Source organism: Pinus tabuliformis, chromosome 9 (assembly GCF_031772625.1).
Source record: "Pinus tabuliformis cultivar Carrire ecotype Pingquan chromosome 9, CPIR1, whole genome shotgun sequence".
NCBI classification, from domain to species: domain Eukaryota; kingdom Viridiplantae; phylum Streptophyta; class Pinopsida; order Pinales; family Pinaceae; genus Pinus; species Pinus tabuliformis.
In genome coordinates, this window is record NC_142307.1 from 605,561,507 (window position 1) to 605,581,344 (window position 19,838).

Sequence of the window (19,838 nt, forward strand, 5' to 3'; positions counted from 1 at the left end):
GAGTATAACTCCCTCCTCGAGAACCAGACTTGGGATCTGGTCCCCCTTCCTTCAAGAAGGAAACTTGTCCGATGCAAATGGGTCTACAGGACCAAGAGTACTGCAAATGGGAAAATCACCAGATGGAAAGCGAGGCTAGTAGCTAAAGGCTTCCAACAAGTGCATGGCATTGATTATGACGAGACCTTTGATCCAGTAGCAAAGATGGGTTCCATATGCCTTACACTTGCCATTGTGGCTGCCTAGTGATGGGAAGTACATCAGATGGATGTGAAGAATGCCTTTCTTCATGGAGACCTATCTGAGGAGATCTACATGGAGCAGCCACATGGTTTCATTCAGGATTCATCTTTGGTCTGCAGACTGAAGAAATCTGTCTACGACCTTAAGTAGGCCCCGAGAGCTTGGTACGCGAAGATGGATTCTTTTCTCTTATCACAAAACTTTGAAAGATGTAAGTCTGATCCAAATGTTTACATGCTTAGGACACATGATTCTCTTCTTATCTTAGTTTTGTATGTAGATGATCTCCTAATCACTGGCAGCTCGGCTTCAGCCATTGCTACAGTCAAGAAGGCTTTGCATGATAGGTTCTTGATGATGGACATGGGTCCATTACACTTCTTTCTTGGTCTTGAGATTAGCCAGGATGCCACACACATCAAACTCTCTCAGGCTAAGTATGCACAGGATCTCCTCGAGATATTTCGCATGACTGACTGCAAGCCAGCACCGACTCCTTTTCTGTTTGGAGTCTACCTTGAGGATCCAGGTGACACTCCATTAGTTGATAGCACTCTCTATCGACAGCTAGTGGTGAGCTTATTGTACCTCACCCACTCCATTCCAGATCTCTCATATGCAGTAGGGGCAGTTTCCAGATACATGCAGAATCTACATGAGTTACACTGGAATGCTGCCAAGCGCATCCTCCGATATGTGCAGGCAACCATCACCTTCGGGATTCACTATGCAGTAGGCACTGCATTGAATCTCCTTGGCTTCATAGATTCTGATTGGGCGGGAGATAGCATTGATCACAAGTCCACCTCCGGATATTCACTTAGTCTAGGACCTGGCCCTATCTGTTGGTCGAGCAAGAAGCAGGCTGCTATTGCTCTCTCTTCAGCTCAGGTTGAGTACAGAGGAGTAGTCAACATCACCATTCAGGCTCTGTGGCTATAGCACTTCCTCACTGAGTTGGGCATCCAATTCCACCAGCCCATTGTCATCTGGTGTGACAACCAGAGCACTCTCAAATTTTGCAGGGATCCAGTACAGCAACAGTGGACGAAGCACATAGAGATCTATATGCACTACATCAGAGACTTAGTACATGATCGGGTCATTGATTTGCAGTTCTGTCTCTTAGCAAAACAGACTGCAGACATCTTCACCAAGACATTCACTGAGCAGAAGTTTTGTTCTTTGCGTGATCGTCTTGGAGTGAGGGACATAGTTGCTTAGCAACTGTCTTTACTTCCTCTTTTCTTTTGATTACATTGTATTTCGAGGGGGGGGTTTCCCACGAGGTTTTCCCTCTTTCCTTAATTTTAGTACAAGTTGCACTGTATTTTGGGTGACCTTTGGCCTTAGTTGCCAGGGCCCACTTTCTATTTTTCCCCATAGTGGTGTTCAGGGGGGGTGTTGGAACTACTACACACCTACATGCAGACTCTTAGTTAGAGCATGCGACTACATGCAACTACTACACATCTACATGCGGACTCTTAGTTAGAGCATGGGACTGCATGCAAGATTCCTTTTGCATGATTTACTCCTTGATTTTCTCCTTCTTTAACTCCACAACTGGCTAGTTATCTCCAGAACTTGTTGTAGGTGTTGAGTCTTCTCATTGATCACCACTATGGTGCACTACCTTGGGATATTCACCCAGTAATGCTATATTATGAGCATTGTAACCTATTTTCTAATGAATCGTTCTTTTCTTTTTTCGATTTGCTTTTAGTGTTTTTGCTCTGCAAAGCTGTGTATTCAACCTTTACTAGCTAGATTCATCTGTGTAGGTTTTCTAACACATTTACACTCAGATGTGCCGATAGCTTCATCTTCCTCGAATCAACATCATTATAAGAATAGACCCTGAGGTATAAATTGATTGCAAAAGCCATATGACTCTGCAACTCCAGAATGGAAAATTGGGCAACTGCAACCCAAATCACATGATCAAAAACACCACTTACCTTGTAGGTGTTGTAGACCTTTTTTAGCAACGCTATTTTTCCAACCCCACCCATCCCATATATAGAAAATATCCAATCGCGGGGAGCCTCTGTAAGCCACCTCTCAAGTCGTATCTCAGCAGATCTAATTTCCAACCCTACCAATCTGGTGTCTGGTTCGTCTTGAAGCAGTAGATTCGCCTCTTATGGCGCCGCAGACGCAATCTGTTGAGCACTGTGAAACATAGAGAAGTCGGTCTGAATATTGTGAACGGATTTTTGTAGAGAGTTCAGGCTTGCAAAGGAGGCAATCGATATACCGTTGCCGCCTTCGAGGGCAATTGATCAACTCTCTTGCTCTTCCAACCGTGTCTTGCATCCTTAGCAGACAATTTTGCAGAGATTGAGGGGGTGTCTTTTTCCGACCTTGAAATTGATCTCTAACATCAAGTAAGAGAGTTTTCATATGACTTAACTGCCCTTCTAGAAGTTGACGGTTCTCATCCAACCGAATAACATCATCTATTTTTTGGATGAGTGTAGAAATAGCGCTACTGACTGCATTGGCCACCACTTCAGTGATAATAGCAACCATTGCCAATTTTTTTGCTTCGCAACAAAAGAATCACAGGTCTGAAGGGGCTAGAGACAATCATATATAAACATGAACTTGCAATGAGATACAGGGCAATGGATAGGCAGTCATTAGTCATTATTGAAAATGCAAGTTGGCTTGACTTATTATAAATCATATATAAATATAAACATACAGAGGATTAGTATATTAGTAAAATCAACAATGGGATACAGAGTCATCATACGTCATTGCTGGTTAAATATCCTTCAATCCTTTCCATAAATATGGAATTAGAATTTATAGATTTTCATCTCATAAATGTAAGAAAGGTATAACCTACTTTATATAAAATTTAAAAATAAATCTTTAATAATAACAATTTAAAACAAATAAAAAAGTAATATCAATATTTAAATTTTTAAATTTTAATAATTTTGTTACCTGACTTTTTTTTTTCAAATGTGTAACCCAATTTTCTTTATAAATATTAATAATATTTAATAAAATAAAATATTATATATTTATATGTAGTTTATTAAGTTATGTGAGTTTTTAGATGATTAGCATGTTTAATTTGGTTCGAGTAGTTATCATTGAGGATTTCAGACTTTTGTTATTTATAATGTAGAAACGAGTTTTTTGGATCAATCACATCCGTAGGACTGGGTCGAGGTTTCGAACCAACTAATGTGGTTCATTTTCAGGACAAGGTGAGAAATCAATCAATCTCAGAGAATAAATAGCACGGATGCATCATTGCTCAGATAGTGAAGATGCATCATTGTTCAGAGTTAGCCGTTGGTGAAATCATTACTCAGCGAAGAAAAAATTATTTAAGAATACGTTATAAAGACATGTTTGTAAAATTATTTAATATTTAGTTAGAAACTATCTATTATGTAATAATTAAATATTTTATATCGATATTATAAATTATTTATCAATTTATATAGTAATATTATGTAAGAATAATTAATTTATATAATAATATTAAAAATAAAAAAAAAAAAAAAAAATAAATTAATCCAATGTGATTAATCCCAAAGACTCATTTCTACATTTGAGGATCTTTTAAGTTTTCAAAATCATGCTCCCCACATCATCCCTTAGCATGATTATATTCTTACCCATAAAGTTTCCAACTAGGAACCTTTACACCATCGAATGCCTTACCAAAACACCTTGTCACCGATAGAAACATTAATATTTGTTTTTTTAAATTTTAATTTTAAAAACTGAAAAATATAATTTAAAATATAATTAAATTAAAATATTTTAAAGATAAAAAAATTTACATTCTAAAACACATTGGGAATTGGTGATTTTTTTTTTGTAAATCATAAAATAATTAATAATATAAATGTGTTAATGTGGAGTTCATTAATTTAATCATATTTCTACAAAATGATTAATGAAATTTTTACATTTTAATGCATACATTTTAAACTAAATTGACATATAACTATTAATATAACTTTCAATTATTATACTAAATATTTTCCATTTTTCACCTATTTATTAACCTTTATATTCTATTCTGATAAAATCATAATAGAAAATAATAATACTCTTCATTAGAGTTGTCTTGAGTGAGGCTTTTTGGATGTTTTTCAGGTGGGTTTTTTGGATCTAATTTCTCTAAAATTCCACAGGAATTTATTGAAATCACAAGCTTGATAGGTAACCCCTGCACAATCAAAGTGCACTAGGAGTTTTTCAGGGTGCTGAATCCATCTATATCGTAAAAAAAACTAGTTTATATAACACAAATCAAGATTTCACCTGAAATTTTTCCACCGGATTCGGGCACTGAAAAGTCCAAAATATAGTACTAAAGAAAACTCCTTCATTCATATATATATAATTTTAACATGGTAATCCAATATATATATATATATATATATATATATATATATATATATATATATATATATATATATATATATATTTCAATAGGTATAAACTTAAAAATTATTATAAATAGATAAATATTAGGATTTAAGATTAAAAAAGTTTTTTTTTGAAACTCTAGTCTTTATTGGTATTTTACATGGATGTATATCCAAAAACTCTTAGAGGAAGATTGAAGAAATCCAAAAGTAGTTTATACCCTAGAACCTTAAGATTAAAGGAAATACTCCCTACCATGTCCACCTGCAAGACTTACCCCATTGAAAGGTCAATTTACCAGGAATCTTATGTATAAGAAGAAATTATACAACATGAATGCGAAGAGGTTCCTAAAATCACTTCTAGCTCTACCCAAAACACCCACCTTCTACTCAAACTAGGGAGGCATAAGGATGCATAAGGATGCCTAATCATGGTTGGGTCATTGGGAAATAAATGAAGAGATCATCTTGCAGAACCCATACAATATTAAAATTATTGTTACTTCCAAATTTAAGGAGAAATTATAGGACAACAAAGAGCTCGGAGGAAAAGGAAAACTAAGATATTATACGGAGGTGATTAACCCCAATCTAAAAAACCAAAATTGTCTTTCTATATTGACTAGTGTTAAGAAGAAAATGAACATTGCCAAGATAATAACAAATTCTCATCAACTTCAGAGTGAAACTGAACATCCTCCAATTCCCAAAATCTCATGGGATGAATGGGTTTCACCTATGGGATCCTAAGAGGGTTGAAGATGAAAAACATTTTTTCTTCAATTTTACATTTCATACTCACACTCAATCTAATCTTATTGTCCTTTTAAATCAATAAAACTATGTTTATTTTGGAATTCTTCTCACACTTCTTTCTTATTATAAAAATAAAATGTTAAAGAATACCTTCTTAAGGTTGGGTAAACCATATAGGTATTAGTGGATGTTCCTCTTCATCATTAGGGTCATGATCGTCATATATTTTTTTTGCTATGTAAGGCTAATTCTATTAATAAAAACAAAAATATTATTACACCGAGGCCCCGCCTCAACCGTTGTTGCTAGAGTTCATCAAGAAGGTCTAAACTACCCCAGATTGGGGAAACCAGTTTGTTATGGCAAAAAGACCAATCATAAATCCTAGGACTGTCACCAAAGGAAACCCATACATAGGACTCATATCCATGTTTTGAAGCAAAACCTGGAAAAGGATTCAACACAACACCACCAGAGGTGACAACATAACGACAGACCCGCCGGTCAATCATACAAACAACAAAAGAAAATATTATCAAATAATATTTATAATACCGTCGGGTCCGCAATATCGCATCGCCTATATGAAGGGTCAAGGCTCCACCCCTTGGTTTCCGCCGATGCAATCTTGTTGACACCTAATCCTCTGTGATTGGGTGAATGTGGAATATGAACAGTCATCAAGAAGATGAACTGATCAGTCACATTCATGTATATAACAATAGCTACCTAATGAAATTTATGAATCAGCTTTTTGCCTAGTCTGGAGTTACTCCTGGTCTGACATGGTATCAGAGCCAGTCCTAAGAATAGTCGTAACTCCTCTCATTGATTATCTGCGCATGAATACCTGAGCGCTGCCTCTGTCCTGCGTCTCATTGATTGTCCTGCATCTCATTGATTCTCTACGCATCAGTTATGAGCCCTTTTCGCTGCCTCTCCACCGCTGACAAAGGCTCAGATTCCATCGTGGATTCGTTGCCTCTCCACACAAGATGCACCGGCTCTGCAACGGATCATTGAGGACTTTGTGAAAAATATTGAAGACGAATCCTTCCGTTGTGGAGATTTCAAGCCGTTGTTAGAACCTCTAGTGAGTCCACTTGAACTGCAATCCACAGTGATTACACCTCTGTACAAGATCCGACCCCTTCAAAAAGTGACCAACTCAAATTTGTTCAGCTTCTGCTTGTATCAAATTCTGTTGCAGTTTAAACTTCAATGGAATCTACTAGAGCTACTCAGAACTCATTGCAACTCCATGTTTAGGCCACCATATCTTATGGCATATTAACCACAAAAGTTCAGCCTCTTCATTATTTTTTGCATAGGCCAGCGTGACAATAGCAGGTTGTCGCAGCCTTCATTTCGATTTTTTAGACTTGGAATGGGCATTGTGTCATTTCCCAGCTCTCCAACACCGGATTAGACATAAACCTGAATTTGTATGACGAATAGGACTTCATCTTGGTCTTCTTCAGCTTGGAAGGTGGAGCGCTCAGTCTCTTCACCACCTTCTTCGCAGTTTTCGTCCACTTCTGGATCATCAGGAGAGGGTGAGAAAGTGAGGCAATGGGCAGCATATGGCGCCATTGAGGTTCTGATCTCAATGATGCAATTGATGATGGGATGATGTGAATGAATCTCTCAAATTTGTAGGCGGGGGTAGGAAAATGCAGCAAAGGCCACTTTCCATGTTTTGCAGCCGCTACAGCAATTTCACAAATTGACCGACGGTGGAGCAGAGTACACTGTCTTTGTGCTTGCAAGAGACTCAATCTGCTGAAACAGTGAAGACTGAGAGTTTAAAACGTTGGAGTATTGTGCAGTATCATTCAAAATTTTTAAAGTGTTTATATATTGCGCTGCTTTCAAAATAATATTGGATGATATATTGAAGTGATATATTAATACATTGAAATGATATAGTCATATACTGCGCTTCTTTCAAAATAGTATTACATATTGATACATTGAAGTGATACAGTGATATATTGCGCTGCTTTCAAAGTGGTATTGCATGATATATTGATATATATTGAAGTGATATATTGAAGTGATCCCTTGTGCATTTTTTTAACATAGTAGTATTGCATGATATATTGAAGTGATGCTGATGCTTCTATCAAATGTTAGAGGAAAATAAAGTGTATAAGGCTGTGACATAAGGATTTTTTTTTCAGCAGAAGAATTTTTACAGAATGCATTCAATCATTTCTATGGTAGGGATAGTTCTCACTGGCAAGGAGAACTATCCTGAATGGTCCCGGATGATAAACCACACCCTCATCTTCAATGAGTTGTGGAAGGGAGTGTGTGTCGGAGAAGGAGACAATGACCAAGTACAGCCTACATCAGACAAAGAGCTCGTCATTTGGGATAACAAGAACAGCAAAGCATATGCATTAATCGCAGCATCTGTAAATGAAGAAGTAAGTCGCCATATTTCATCATATTCAACTGCCTTTGAAGCTTTACAAGAGCTCAAAGAACTCTATGACTCACATTCTGCACTTGAAGTTTTTCAGCTCATGATTGAACTCTTCACTCTTGAACTGAAAAATAATGATCCTCTTGCTCTTGCATCTGAAGTTAAATCCATAATGCATGATATCAAATCCACTAAGGTTGAGCTGGATATCCCTCTTATTGCTTTTCTCAAGGCCCTCTATCCTACTTACTCCAATTATCTTGAGTCTTTACAAGCAAATGGAAATCTTAAAGATATAACCTTTGACTCTCTTGTGAAAAAGTTTGCTGAAAGAGAGAAAGCCTTTGGAAAGAAGACAGTCCCTGAATCTTCTGAAGAGACTGTTTGCCTTGCTCATAAAGAAAAGCATCCTGCTCAAGGTTCTAAAAGAGGAAGAGGTGGACGAAGAAGAAGAGGAAGATACTTCAGAGGCAGGGGGGCAGACATTCCCAAGGAGAAAAAGCAGATCTGCATTACATTCGCTGCAAACGAAATGGATCACATGATGCTTCTACATGCAAGCTACCATGGGACAAAATTGAGCAGAAAAGAAACCAGTAGAAAGGTAAAACTGATGATACAGACAAAGGTAAAGCACCTGAATCCGCTCACTATATTGAGGCACAATGTAACATTGGAGTAAATGAAGATTTGTTTAATGCTTCACTTGCTTCTTCGAAAAATGATTGGTTGCTTGATTCAGGAGCAACCTGTCATATGACTCATACGGAAGATTTTTTTGAAGATTTCACTGACAACGTTGTTGGAGCAGTATACTTTGCAGATCAGTCAAAAATCAAGCCATCAGGGCTTGGCACAATGAGGCTTAAACTGCCTGGTCTTCCAGACTTTCTTCTGGATCATGTTCTATATATCCCACAGCTCAAGAGAAACTTGTTGTCCTTGGTCCACATCCGCCAGCAAGGTCACTCCATTCATATGTTTGATGGCAAGCTTGAGGTAAGAAAAGCATCTGACCACTCACTTGTCATGAGGGGAATAGAAGAAGAAAGGCTTCTCAAACTGCAAGGAACCTCTGCTCATGCACAACATTTCTCATATATTTCTCATCATGAAGAAGGTACACTTCCATCAAGTTTATTATGGCATGCTAGATTTGCACATTTAAACTATGACAGTCTCCGCTTATTGAAGAAAAATGGTGTTGCTGGTTTGCCTACAATTCCTAGGAAACATAAGCAATGTGATGCTTGCATTCTAGGAAAGCATAGCAAACAGTCTTTTCATGATTCACATTCAAGAGCACATAGGAAGCTTGAACTCATTCATTTAGATTTATGTGGTCCAATGCCTGTTCCTTCTGCAAATGGAAATAAATATATCATGACATTTATTGATGATTACACCAGAATGTGTTGGGTTTATTTATTGAAGAACAAATCTGATGCTTTTCAAACATTCAAGAATTTTCATAAATGGATTGAAAATGATGCACAATCTCATATTGTGTCTATTCGCACTGATAATGGAAAAGAATATGCATTAAATGAATTTGAACACTATCTTCGCCAACATGGGATTAAACATTAAACAACTGTACCTTATAATCCCCAACAGAATGGTGTAGCAGAAAGAATGAATAGAACAATTTTGAATATGGTACGATCCATGCTTTTCTTCAAAAATGTAAAGATAATGTTTTGGGCTGATGCTATTCTATTTGCTGCATATATAAAGAATAGATGTCCATCTAATGCTATAATAAACAAGACTCCTTATGAATTGTGGTATGGACATGTTCCTTTGGTAAAAAATCTCAGGATCTTTGGTTCCACCTGTTATGCTTTGATACCAAAGGTACATAGAAACAAACTTGGTGCTAGAAGTTGTAAGTGTATCTTCCTGGGGTATTCAAACACATCTAAAGCATACCGCCTCTATGATGAAGTAAATAAAAAGTTTGTTGTATCTAGAGATGTCATTTTTCTTGAATCATCCAAATCTGACACTGTTGTTGAGCGGCAACTTGATCGCTTGGATAGATTTGCAAAAACCAAATCATTTCAAGAATTTGATAATCAGATTCCACATCTTGAAGGGGGGATTCCTATACTAGAACAACATGTGGAATCTTCCTCTGAAGAACAATCTCCCCTGCATGAAACTCCAACAACGGATGATGCTTTAAGTGATGTAATTGATAGAATTGGGAGACTCAATCTTGATTCAGTCCCAACTCAATCAATAGAGTAGCCTGGACCATCTCAGAAAGGTCCCCCAAAGTGGCTGACAAAGACACTTGAAAGTGTTCATCCTGATGAAATTGGAAAAACAGGAACCAGAAATTCAAACCGACAAAATGGAGGTGATGTAGATGACTCTAATTCACCTGTTGATATGGATGTTACTTATGATTGTGAATTGAACTTGTCTACAGATTTTGAACCAACTTCCTTCAAAGAAGCTGCTTCTCATGATGAATGGAAAGAAGCAATGAAAAAGGATTATGATGCCCTCATAAAGAATGGCACTTGGGAGCTGGTTGACCCTCCATTTGGAACGAAACCAATTGGCTACAAGTGGGTCTACAAGAACAAGTACAAAGCTGATGGCTCACTTGACAAGCACAAAGCTAGGTTTGTGGCAAAAGGTTTTGCACAGAAGGAAGGGGTCGATTATGAGGAAACTTTTTCCCCCACAGCAAAATGGGCCACCATCCAGACACTCTTTGCACTAGCAGCTCAGAACGGTTGGAAAGTCCATCAAATGGATGTAAAGACTGCATTCTTGAATGGAGATCTAAAAGAGAATGTTTTTATGTCCCAGCCTGAAGGATTTGTTGTGAAAGGACATGAACAAAAAGTATGCAAACTTGTGAAGTCCTTGTATGGCCTCAAACAAGCACCGCGAGCCTCGTATGAAAAATTAACTAAGCATCTTCTGAAACTCAACTTCAATCATTTTGATCTTGATGATGCAACTTTATTTGTCAAGAAAGTTGGCAAAACAGTTGTATATCTTGTGGTATATGTAGATGATCTTTTAATGACAGGGAACAATGAAAGCTATATTGCATCCATAAAGAAAGGATTAGGAAAAAGTTTTGAAATGACCGATTTGGGCTATGTTCATTACTATCTTGGCATTGAAGTAACCCAACATCCAAAATCCATATTTCTTTCTCAAAAGAAATACATTGGAGATTTGTTAAACAGATTTGGCATGACAGAGTGCAATCCTCTTTCTACTCCAATGGAACAAAACTTAAAGCTCACATCTATTGAAGGAAAGGAATTTGAGGATGCAACAAAGTATAGACAGCTTATAGGAAGTCTCATCTACCTCACTACTACGAGACCATACATTTCATTTGCTATTGGAATCCTCTCCAGGTTTATGCAAAAGCCTTGTGAGGGACATTGGTCTGCTGCAAAAAGAGTTCTAAGGTACTTGAAGGGAACTCAAGACCTTGGAATCAAGTATACATAGGTGGACGACTTCAGCTTGATTGGATACTCTGATTTAGACTTCGATGGAGACAAAGAAATTGGAGTATCTACTTCAGGATATGCTATGAGTCTTTGATCAGGAGCTGTCTCTTGGAGATCACGCAAACAATCAGTTCTGGCAGATTCCACAACAAAAGCAGAATACGTGGCAGCAGCTGAAGCAACGAAAGAAATTGTGTGGCTCAGGAAAATTCTTGAAGATTTGCAGGTAAAACAAGTACAATCAACTCCACTCATGATTGACAACACCTCTGCAATAAAGTTGGCCAAGAACCCAAAGTTCCATGATTGTACAAAGCACATCAATACTAAATATCATCTGATCTGACATCATGTTGAGGCCAAAACAATCCATCTTCATCATTGTTCCACAAATGAGCAAATTGCAGACATCTTCACCAAAGTGCTTGGAAGAGAAAAGCTTGAAAGATTTAGAATGATGCTTGGACTCACCAAAATCCCCTCAGATTGAGGGGGGGAATGTTGACACCTAATCCTCTGCGATTGGATGAATGTGGAATATGAACAATCATCAAGAAGATGAACTGATCAGTCACATTCATGTATATAACAATAGCTACCTAATGAAATTTATGAATCAGTTTTTTTCCTAGTCTAGAGTTACTCCTGGTCTGACAGATCTTGCGATGCGATCCGATCGCAATCGCATATTGCTATATGAAAAGGCTCTGCCCATTGGTTTCTGCCAATGCGATATTGCGATGTGATCTGATCGTAGTCACATATTGCTATAAGTAAAGGCTCTGCCACTTGGTTTCTACCGATGCGATCTGATCGCAATCACCTATTGCTATATGAAAGGACTCCCCCTTTGGTTTCTGCCGATGCGATATTGTGATGCGATCTGATTGCAATCACATATTGCTATAAGTGAAGGCTCCTCCCCTTGGTTTCCGCCGATGCGATATTGAAGTGAGGTATCTCCATAACCCAACACTAACAAGCTTTTAACCGAACTAAACCTGTATTGAATGATGCCTGCAGATGGTAATGAAAGCTCTTCAGGGTGAAATGGGGAGGGGCACCATCGGACAAGTGGCCCATCCCCTCACCGCCATTCTGCATAAAAACCATTAATGCTGCATTGTGTCACCCGCATCCAGGTGGCCTCCTACTTCCTGAGACTTCTCTTTCTCAACTAAATCATTTAATTCCTTCATCTGGGCATCAGTGGCAATAGCAGATAACGCAATAGCATTCATTGTAGTATTTCTCTCCACCCCTATGTTGGCAAGAAGGTCGGCTACCTTGTTGCCTTCCCTTCGAGTATGTTTGAAAGTTACTGCTCTATGGTCTTTGAGCCAATCTTCAATAAGTTCCAGTCTTTCTGCCAGTCTCCAACTGTTGCTGATTTTGTTTGAGGGAGTTCCTTGAATAATTTTGTTCACCATATTGATTAGTATCTGAGAGTCACCTTCGACGATTAGGGGGAAAAACAACAAGAGTGGGCTAAAAGGAGCCCTTGCCATAGCCCTTCAAGCTCTATTGAATTATTAGAGTCCCACCCCTTCGATCCTAGAAAGGTAAGAACAGTGACTCCCTTGTGATCTCTGAAGATTCCCCCAAACCTGGCTTTACCAGGATTGCCTTTTGAGGCTCCGTCGAAGTTCAGTTGGAACATATTCTGAGGAGGAGGAAACCATTTATCTGAAATTGTGCTTTTTGCTGCCATTTTGGCCGAGATTTTCAGTTCTTGATTCAATTGTAGATTCTAGTTGTCCCAAATAGTCTTTTCCTATGGTAGTGTGGGAAGATCGTTGTCATGGCAAGTATGGAGTAGAAGAGTTTCCTTGAGGTTTTGACAGACATTGTTTCAGATGATTTCCATAGGCTTTGACTGATTCTTGAAGATGCGATTGCTCCTCTCCTTCCATATAGTTCACATGAGAAGGCCTGGTATAAGCTTCCATAAGGAGTTGAGAACCTTGCTCTTATAGGGATTACTTACCCAGCTTCGAACAGTATTGGGGATGTTGTCCTTGATTCGACTTTCCCTTTGGCAAAGAAAACTGACTTGTTCCCAGAGTTTGTAAGCCAGAGGGAAAGCGTCCATGAGATGCAAGATAGTTTCTTCTTCCTGGTTGCAATTGGGGCAAATGGACGGTCCATGGAAGTTTCTCTTCCTCAGATTATCCCAGGTGAGGATTTTGTTCTGATAGAGCAGCCAAAGAAAAGCGGAAACCTTCGGCCATAAGTTGGGAGCCCAGATAGCAGTCCAAAGTGGACCTTTGCCTTCAGAATCTTTTATAATTATGTTGTAGGCTTCATGCGTTGTGAACATTCCCCTATCCTCATATCCCCATCTGAGTACATCCTTATTTTCTGAATATCTTATGTTGCGATTGGAGAGTTATGCTCCTAGGTTTTGCTGGTTGACCTCCAGGCCATTCCCAATGATGTGTTCCAGATTAACCCATTGCCTAAAGCCATGCATTAAGGTAGGCTTCCAATATTGATTGATCTTGTCGAGCCTACGGGCTTCGCAATTGGGAATTTGATGAGGATTGATCAAATCTTTCAGTCTATGTTGTTGCTGCCAGGAATCTTCACAAAATCTTGCAATGGTACAACTCCTGACCTCCCAGAAGCTATGCTGCTGAATGAGATTTTTATGTTTCTTTGCTGCATTCCAGACTAATGAACCTAGGCCTAGATCCGTGAGTCTGATTAAATCCTCAACAGGTATGTTATTGGCATATTTGGTTGTCCATAGAGTGGCCTAAGGGGTGTATGGTGCAGAAATCCAGTTCCACCAGATGCGAGCTCCCATCACGGCATTACTGTGGTGAGGATCTCGAAGCCTAGTCCCATCCAAATGCTTGGGTAAACATACTTTTTCCCATTTAACAAGAGCCCATTTACATTTTTTCCTGAGTTAACCAAAAGGAAGGATCGTTGGAGCTTTTTAATTTCCTTGAGAACCCATCTTGGTGTCGCTAGGATTGAAAATAAATACAGCGGCATAGACTGAAGGACTGACTTGATTAAGACTAAGCAACTAGGCATGTTGAGAGATCTGTGGGTCCAAGAGGAGAGACGAGCTTCTAATTTTTCAAGGAGCAGCTTCCAAGAAGAGTGATTTAGGGCAACATCAGTCAGGGGAGCTCCTAGGTAGTTGGAAGGAAGAAAAGCTTTCTTGAAACCCAGGATTCGAGCAATGGAGGCTTGGGTAACTGCGGGAGTGTGGAAGAAGAAAATTTGGGATTTGGCCAGGTTTATGGATGCTCTAGAGGCAGCTGAGAATGAATTTAACAGAGATTTTAACATCCGAGCTTCTTGGACAGAAGGATACCCATAAAGCATGTTGTCATCCACAAATTGCTGATGAGTGATGCGATGGGAGTTGGGAAAGGAAAGGCCTCGAAGTTGCTGAGAGTGAAGAGCATCCTTGATACTTCTTCCTAAACCTTCTGCCATGATGACAAATAGAAAGGGAGATAAAGGATCTCCTTGGCAAATACCTCTAGAAGGATGAAAGGGGGAGGATGGAATTCCATTAATAAGGATGGAGAAGAAGTTTGAAGAAATGAGACTCATAACCCATCTGACCCATGGTGGGGAGAAGCCAAAGGCAGTTAACATTTTTTTAATATAACTCCAGCTCAGACTATCAAAGGCTTTAGAAAGGTCTATCTTAAGTAACATACCTGCCTTTTTATGCTGCTTCAAAGAGTGGATGATCTCATGTGTTAGGATAACGCCGTCCGTAATTTGCCTGCCCTCCACATACCTTGATTGCTCTGGGGAGATAAGTAAAGGAAGTAATGGTTTGAGCCTTGAAGAAATGATTTTGGATACTATTTTGTAAATTACATTGCACAACGCTATAGGCCTGAATTTATCAGGGGTTCTGAACTGTGCTTCTTTAGGAATGAGGGTAATGAAAGTGGCATTCATGGATGGAAGCAACCATCTGCTTGTTCAAGATTCTTCCACTACCTGCCAGACCTCCAATTTGATCACATCCCAAAAGTTGTGAAAGAAGTTAGAGGTAAACCCGTCTGGACCTGGCGCTTTTCCTTCTTTTAGCTGATGAACCACTTTTTCCACCCCCTACAAGGAATCGGCTTGAGAAGCAGCTGATTATGCTCCTCAGTGATGATCTTTGGGATGGATTGGGTTATTTTGTCAATGGCCACCGTTCGATCCATTTGAGTCTCTCGATGAACCTGCTTGAAGTATGGCAGTAATTCTTGTTCTATAGCTGCGTGGTCCTCTGTGTTTTCTCCTTGGTTGTTCTGTATATGAGTTATGGTGTTGATCATCCTCTGAATCGTCGAGTGGTGAAAGAACTTGGTATTCTTTTCACCCTCCTTCAACCACCTGACCTGTGATTTTTGCCTCCAAAGAACTTCTTCTTGCTTGTCTCTTTCCAAGATTTGAGAATGTAGGTGTGATTCTTGCTCCGAGAGCTGCTCTGTTCACCCTTCTAAGATGATTTTGTGTTGCAATTCTATCATTGCGTTATTTAGAGCATTTTTTGCCTGGAGAATATTCCCAAAAGTGAGTTGGTTCCATTTTTTGATATGGAATTTGAGATTTTTTAACTTTTGCTGGAATTGGAACATTTGTGATCCCTCCATAGGTTTGTAGCTTTTCCAGATCATGTTGACGAGGTTGTTGATGTCCAAATGAGACAGCCAGAAGGTGTCGAAGCGAAAGGGTTGACAATCAGTATTGCCTAGCCGATTCCATTGGAGTGCAATTGGCCAGTGATCAGAACCTGTAAGGGGAAAAATTGAGGCAGAGAGGTCTCCACCTAAATGTATTGCATTATCAGAGACAACGAATTGATCTAATCACGAAGCAATTTGATGAGGATCTGCTCTTTTGTTGTTCCAGGTAAAAACCCCATTATTGAACGGTAGATCGATTAGCCAGTTGTTAGGAATGAATTCCTTTAGATGACAACTATCCTTGTCAAGCCTGCCTATTGCCTCCCCTTTTTCCCTCCAATCTAGTTATCATGTTGAAGTCCCCCCCCCCGTGATCCAGAGAGGGTGGCTTCTTTCAGAGCTGAGGAATGAAAGAGTATTCAGTGTTTCTATCCTCTGAATAGCTTCCTGAGGAAGGTAAACATTTGTTAAGTGTCCGTGGATATTGGTTCCTGTTAGATGGAATGAAGCCTGAATGAAGTGCTTGTTTGCGTGCATGTTGGAGAGGGTGATTGTCTATGCATTCTAGATAATTGCAAGACCTCCTGATGCACCTAACGCATCCACTGTAATTTCATTATACCCTAGCCAAGCTTTGGCCATGATTTTTTCCAGAGTTTCTGAGTTACATTGGGTTTCTTGAATGAAGAAGATGCTTGGTTTTTCTTGCTGAATCATGTTTTTTATGAATCTGTACTTCCCAGGGCTGTTGAGCCCTCTAATGTTCCATGAGATAAGCTTCATGATGAGACATTAGAGAGGGTGGTAAAGTAATTCGTGAGCTTGGAGTATCTTCCCGATTCCACTAGCATTTCTCCGATGTGAATGGTTCATTAGAGATCGGTCTTCCTTCCTCTCTTCTTATTATCCATAAAGAGTATCTTTGCATCCCATTGGCTTCCAAGCTGAATTCCAAAGGTTCATTGTCTCTATGCTCTTGAGAGAGTCCATATTTTCCAAATGTCTTTCTGGTATATTATCATAACTTTTTGTTTTACAGGCCTCCTCTAGTTCTAGAAGATCCAGTTCTCCTAGGTCTATGCTCTCTGGTTCCTCTTCCATGTTCGTGGTTTCAATTTTTTCTTCGATACTTCTTATTGCATCCTTCAATGCATTCACTTCATTATCCATCTCCATACTTTGAGAGATCCAGGCCGGAATGTCACTGGGGGAAGGCGAGCTGAGGTCGATGGATGATTTTGAGCTCAGGGGAATCTCTGAGCTGGTTGATGCTGAGAGGGCTTTTGACTTTGGCTGCTCCTTGGAGGAATCACGGGTTTCATGACTGACCAGATCCGGCTTAGCTAAAGTCTTGAAGTTGTTCCTGGTACTCGGTTTGGATGGAGTATCAGTAGAGGTTTTGGGATTAGAGCTAGATTTTCTGAGATTCTTTCTGCAATGGGAAACTCTGGTAAATCCATCAACATCTGATTTTTTGGGAGGAGGAGGGGCTGAGGTTTTCAGGTTGGATGGGCAATCTCGGAACAGGTGACCAAGAGCGTGGCATTTTCTACATCGGAAAGGTACATGTTCTTAATTGATATATTGGCTCCATTCAAAATCGTCGTGAAAGAGATTTATTGTGTCCGGCAAGGCGTTGTTAAGGTGCATATAAACACATATATGATCATATGAGGTGTATCTTCTGAGCTTGGTCTCCTCTGCTACTTTGATTAACTCACCAAGACCATTTCCAATTTCTTTTAATGAAGTTTCATCCCAGTACTCCACCGGGAGGGAGTAGAGACGGATCCAGACGGGTGCCCAACTAAGATCTTCTTTATCCAGGTTGAATCTTTCCACCCATTCTCTAAGATACAAACTAGCTGCGTTGAAAAAATACGGCCCTCCATCTATGATTCTATTTTTATCCTCCAGATAGTTGAAAATCACTGTGAAGAACCCCTTGGGACCTAACTGCAGGGTTATGTGGCCTTTCGGCTTCCACTTGGCTGCAATCCATCCTTGCAGCACTTTTTCAGTGGGCAAAAAAACAATAAACTTCCCTATCAGAGCATGATCCCTCATGAATTGGATCTGTGCATTGATCCTACTGCTAGGTAACTTGATCTTTAGTCTCGTGGCTGCAACTGGCTTGCATGTGGCTGAAGTCGCCTTGGGTACCTCCTTGACAGTTTCGTTGTCCCTTTGAGAGTCCTATCCTTCTTCTGAATCCTCATGGACTGTCTGTTTGCAGGTGTCCTCCTGCATTGAAACCTGTTCGGTATCATTTGGGGGAGGCTCTGCGCCCTCCTTGTGAGGTTTTCTAATTTTTTCTGACCTTCTTGTCCTTTGTTGTTTTTTGTGTAGCTAGAAAAGTGCTGGCCAATTTACTGAAGACTTTGTAGGCCTGTTGTGATAGGAGAGTCCAGAACCCTAGCTGTCATGGATGTGCACCATCAGAGCTCCCTCATATGATAGTCATATATTACTCAATATTATTTATTTATTTATTTTCTTTCTTTCCTTCTACATATAGAGAAATTATGAGATTTGTGATTGATGTAACTAGGCAATAGACACAAAACGACACACCATCAAAAAGCAAGAAATGTCAGGAGCATGATGTAGTTCTCTATTAAGGGAATTTATATTTATAACTATATGTGACCATAAAAAATGCATCATAATTAGCTAATTAGTTTTAATTATTTCCTTAAATATATCCAATAACATCTACCTAACTATCTCCTATGATCTATCCATTATTTCGTCCATGATTTTTTCAACAATATTCATCTCTATATTTGTTGGATTTTCTCCACCTCAAGGCATGACTCTATCAATTAATTTGTTGTTGATCACTATTATTTTAGCATTGACAAATGCAAGTTATAATATTTAACTTTGAAAAAGGAATATTTATTTTTCAATATTATTGAAGAAATTATTTTTCAAGCATTTGATCGGACCATAAATTGAAGGTCTTATTGCAGCCTTTTTACAATAAAATGCCATGTGGATAATTGCCTCATATCTTTTGGCCATAATTTTTAAATGCATTTGCAATATTTATGCCATGATTTTTAGATATTTGTGGAATAAATTTTCATTATTAAGCTTCATAGGAAAACCATCTAAAATTAAATTCTTCGAAAATAGCTCATACTCACATAAATGACATATTTACCAAGAGTAACTTCCCACCCTTATTTATGTCCCTTTCAACACTTTAACAAGTAGGAGACTTAGTTGTGGTTACTACCTACCAAAAAAGTATGCAAGTTCTTTCCCCTTCACAAACAATTAATTTTTCCACTTCATATATTAATTTGCAAATTTTCTAAAATCACAATTTTCACTTGAGTAGCAGGGACTACCCTACCTTCGACCACTTTCTCTTACATAGAGTTTCTAGAATATGCATACACTATTAGAATATTCATAATATCATCCATTAAAAATTACAAATAGGTACTATTTTTTTATGTCTCCTCTTTAACGAGCATTCTTCACTAAATTAGTCCTTTCTCATTATTTGCCTTTGTTGTCCTTTTTCTTCATCTTTAATAGTTATTTTGTCTTCTTCCTTCTTGATCGTCTTTGCTATCATCTTGTACCTACATAAATATTAGTTGAAGTAGATATGAAAGAATCACCATCTACTAGAATAAATGGGTTGTTAGTCGTTATTTCCACTAGTTCTCTAGAAAACGTATTCTCATACATGCTTCATCAACCATTATTCCATCAAAATTTTGCATACATATCCCTCTTACTCTATATCACCACTCTCATTTTCATCGTCCTCAATCTCATGGGTTCTTGACTCAATTGTAACCTTGATGTTGATGCTCCTACATCATACTCCCTA

General features: G+C 38.7%; 1 protein-coding gene across 1 annotated transcript; it reads right to left on the minus strand.

The window, feature by feature from the left end:
• Positions 1-14,138: 14,138 nt before the first annotated feature.
• LOC149150040 (uncharacterized) lies at positions 14,139-14,786 on the minus strand. Its single transcript, XM_089442677.1, has one exon. The coding sequence runs from the start codon at positions 14,784-14,786 to the stop codon at positions 14,139-14,141; it is 648 nt and encodes a 215-aa protein (XP_089298803.1).
• Positions 14,787-19,838: the final 5,052 nt, after the last annotated feature.

Bases quoted from the DNA above. Each gene is read 5' to 3' on its own strand.
- LOC149150040 (XM_089442677.1), bottom strand. From the start codon at position 14,786: ATGGCAGAAGGTTTAGGAAGAAGTATCAAGGATGCTCTTCACTCTCAG.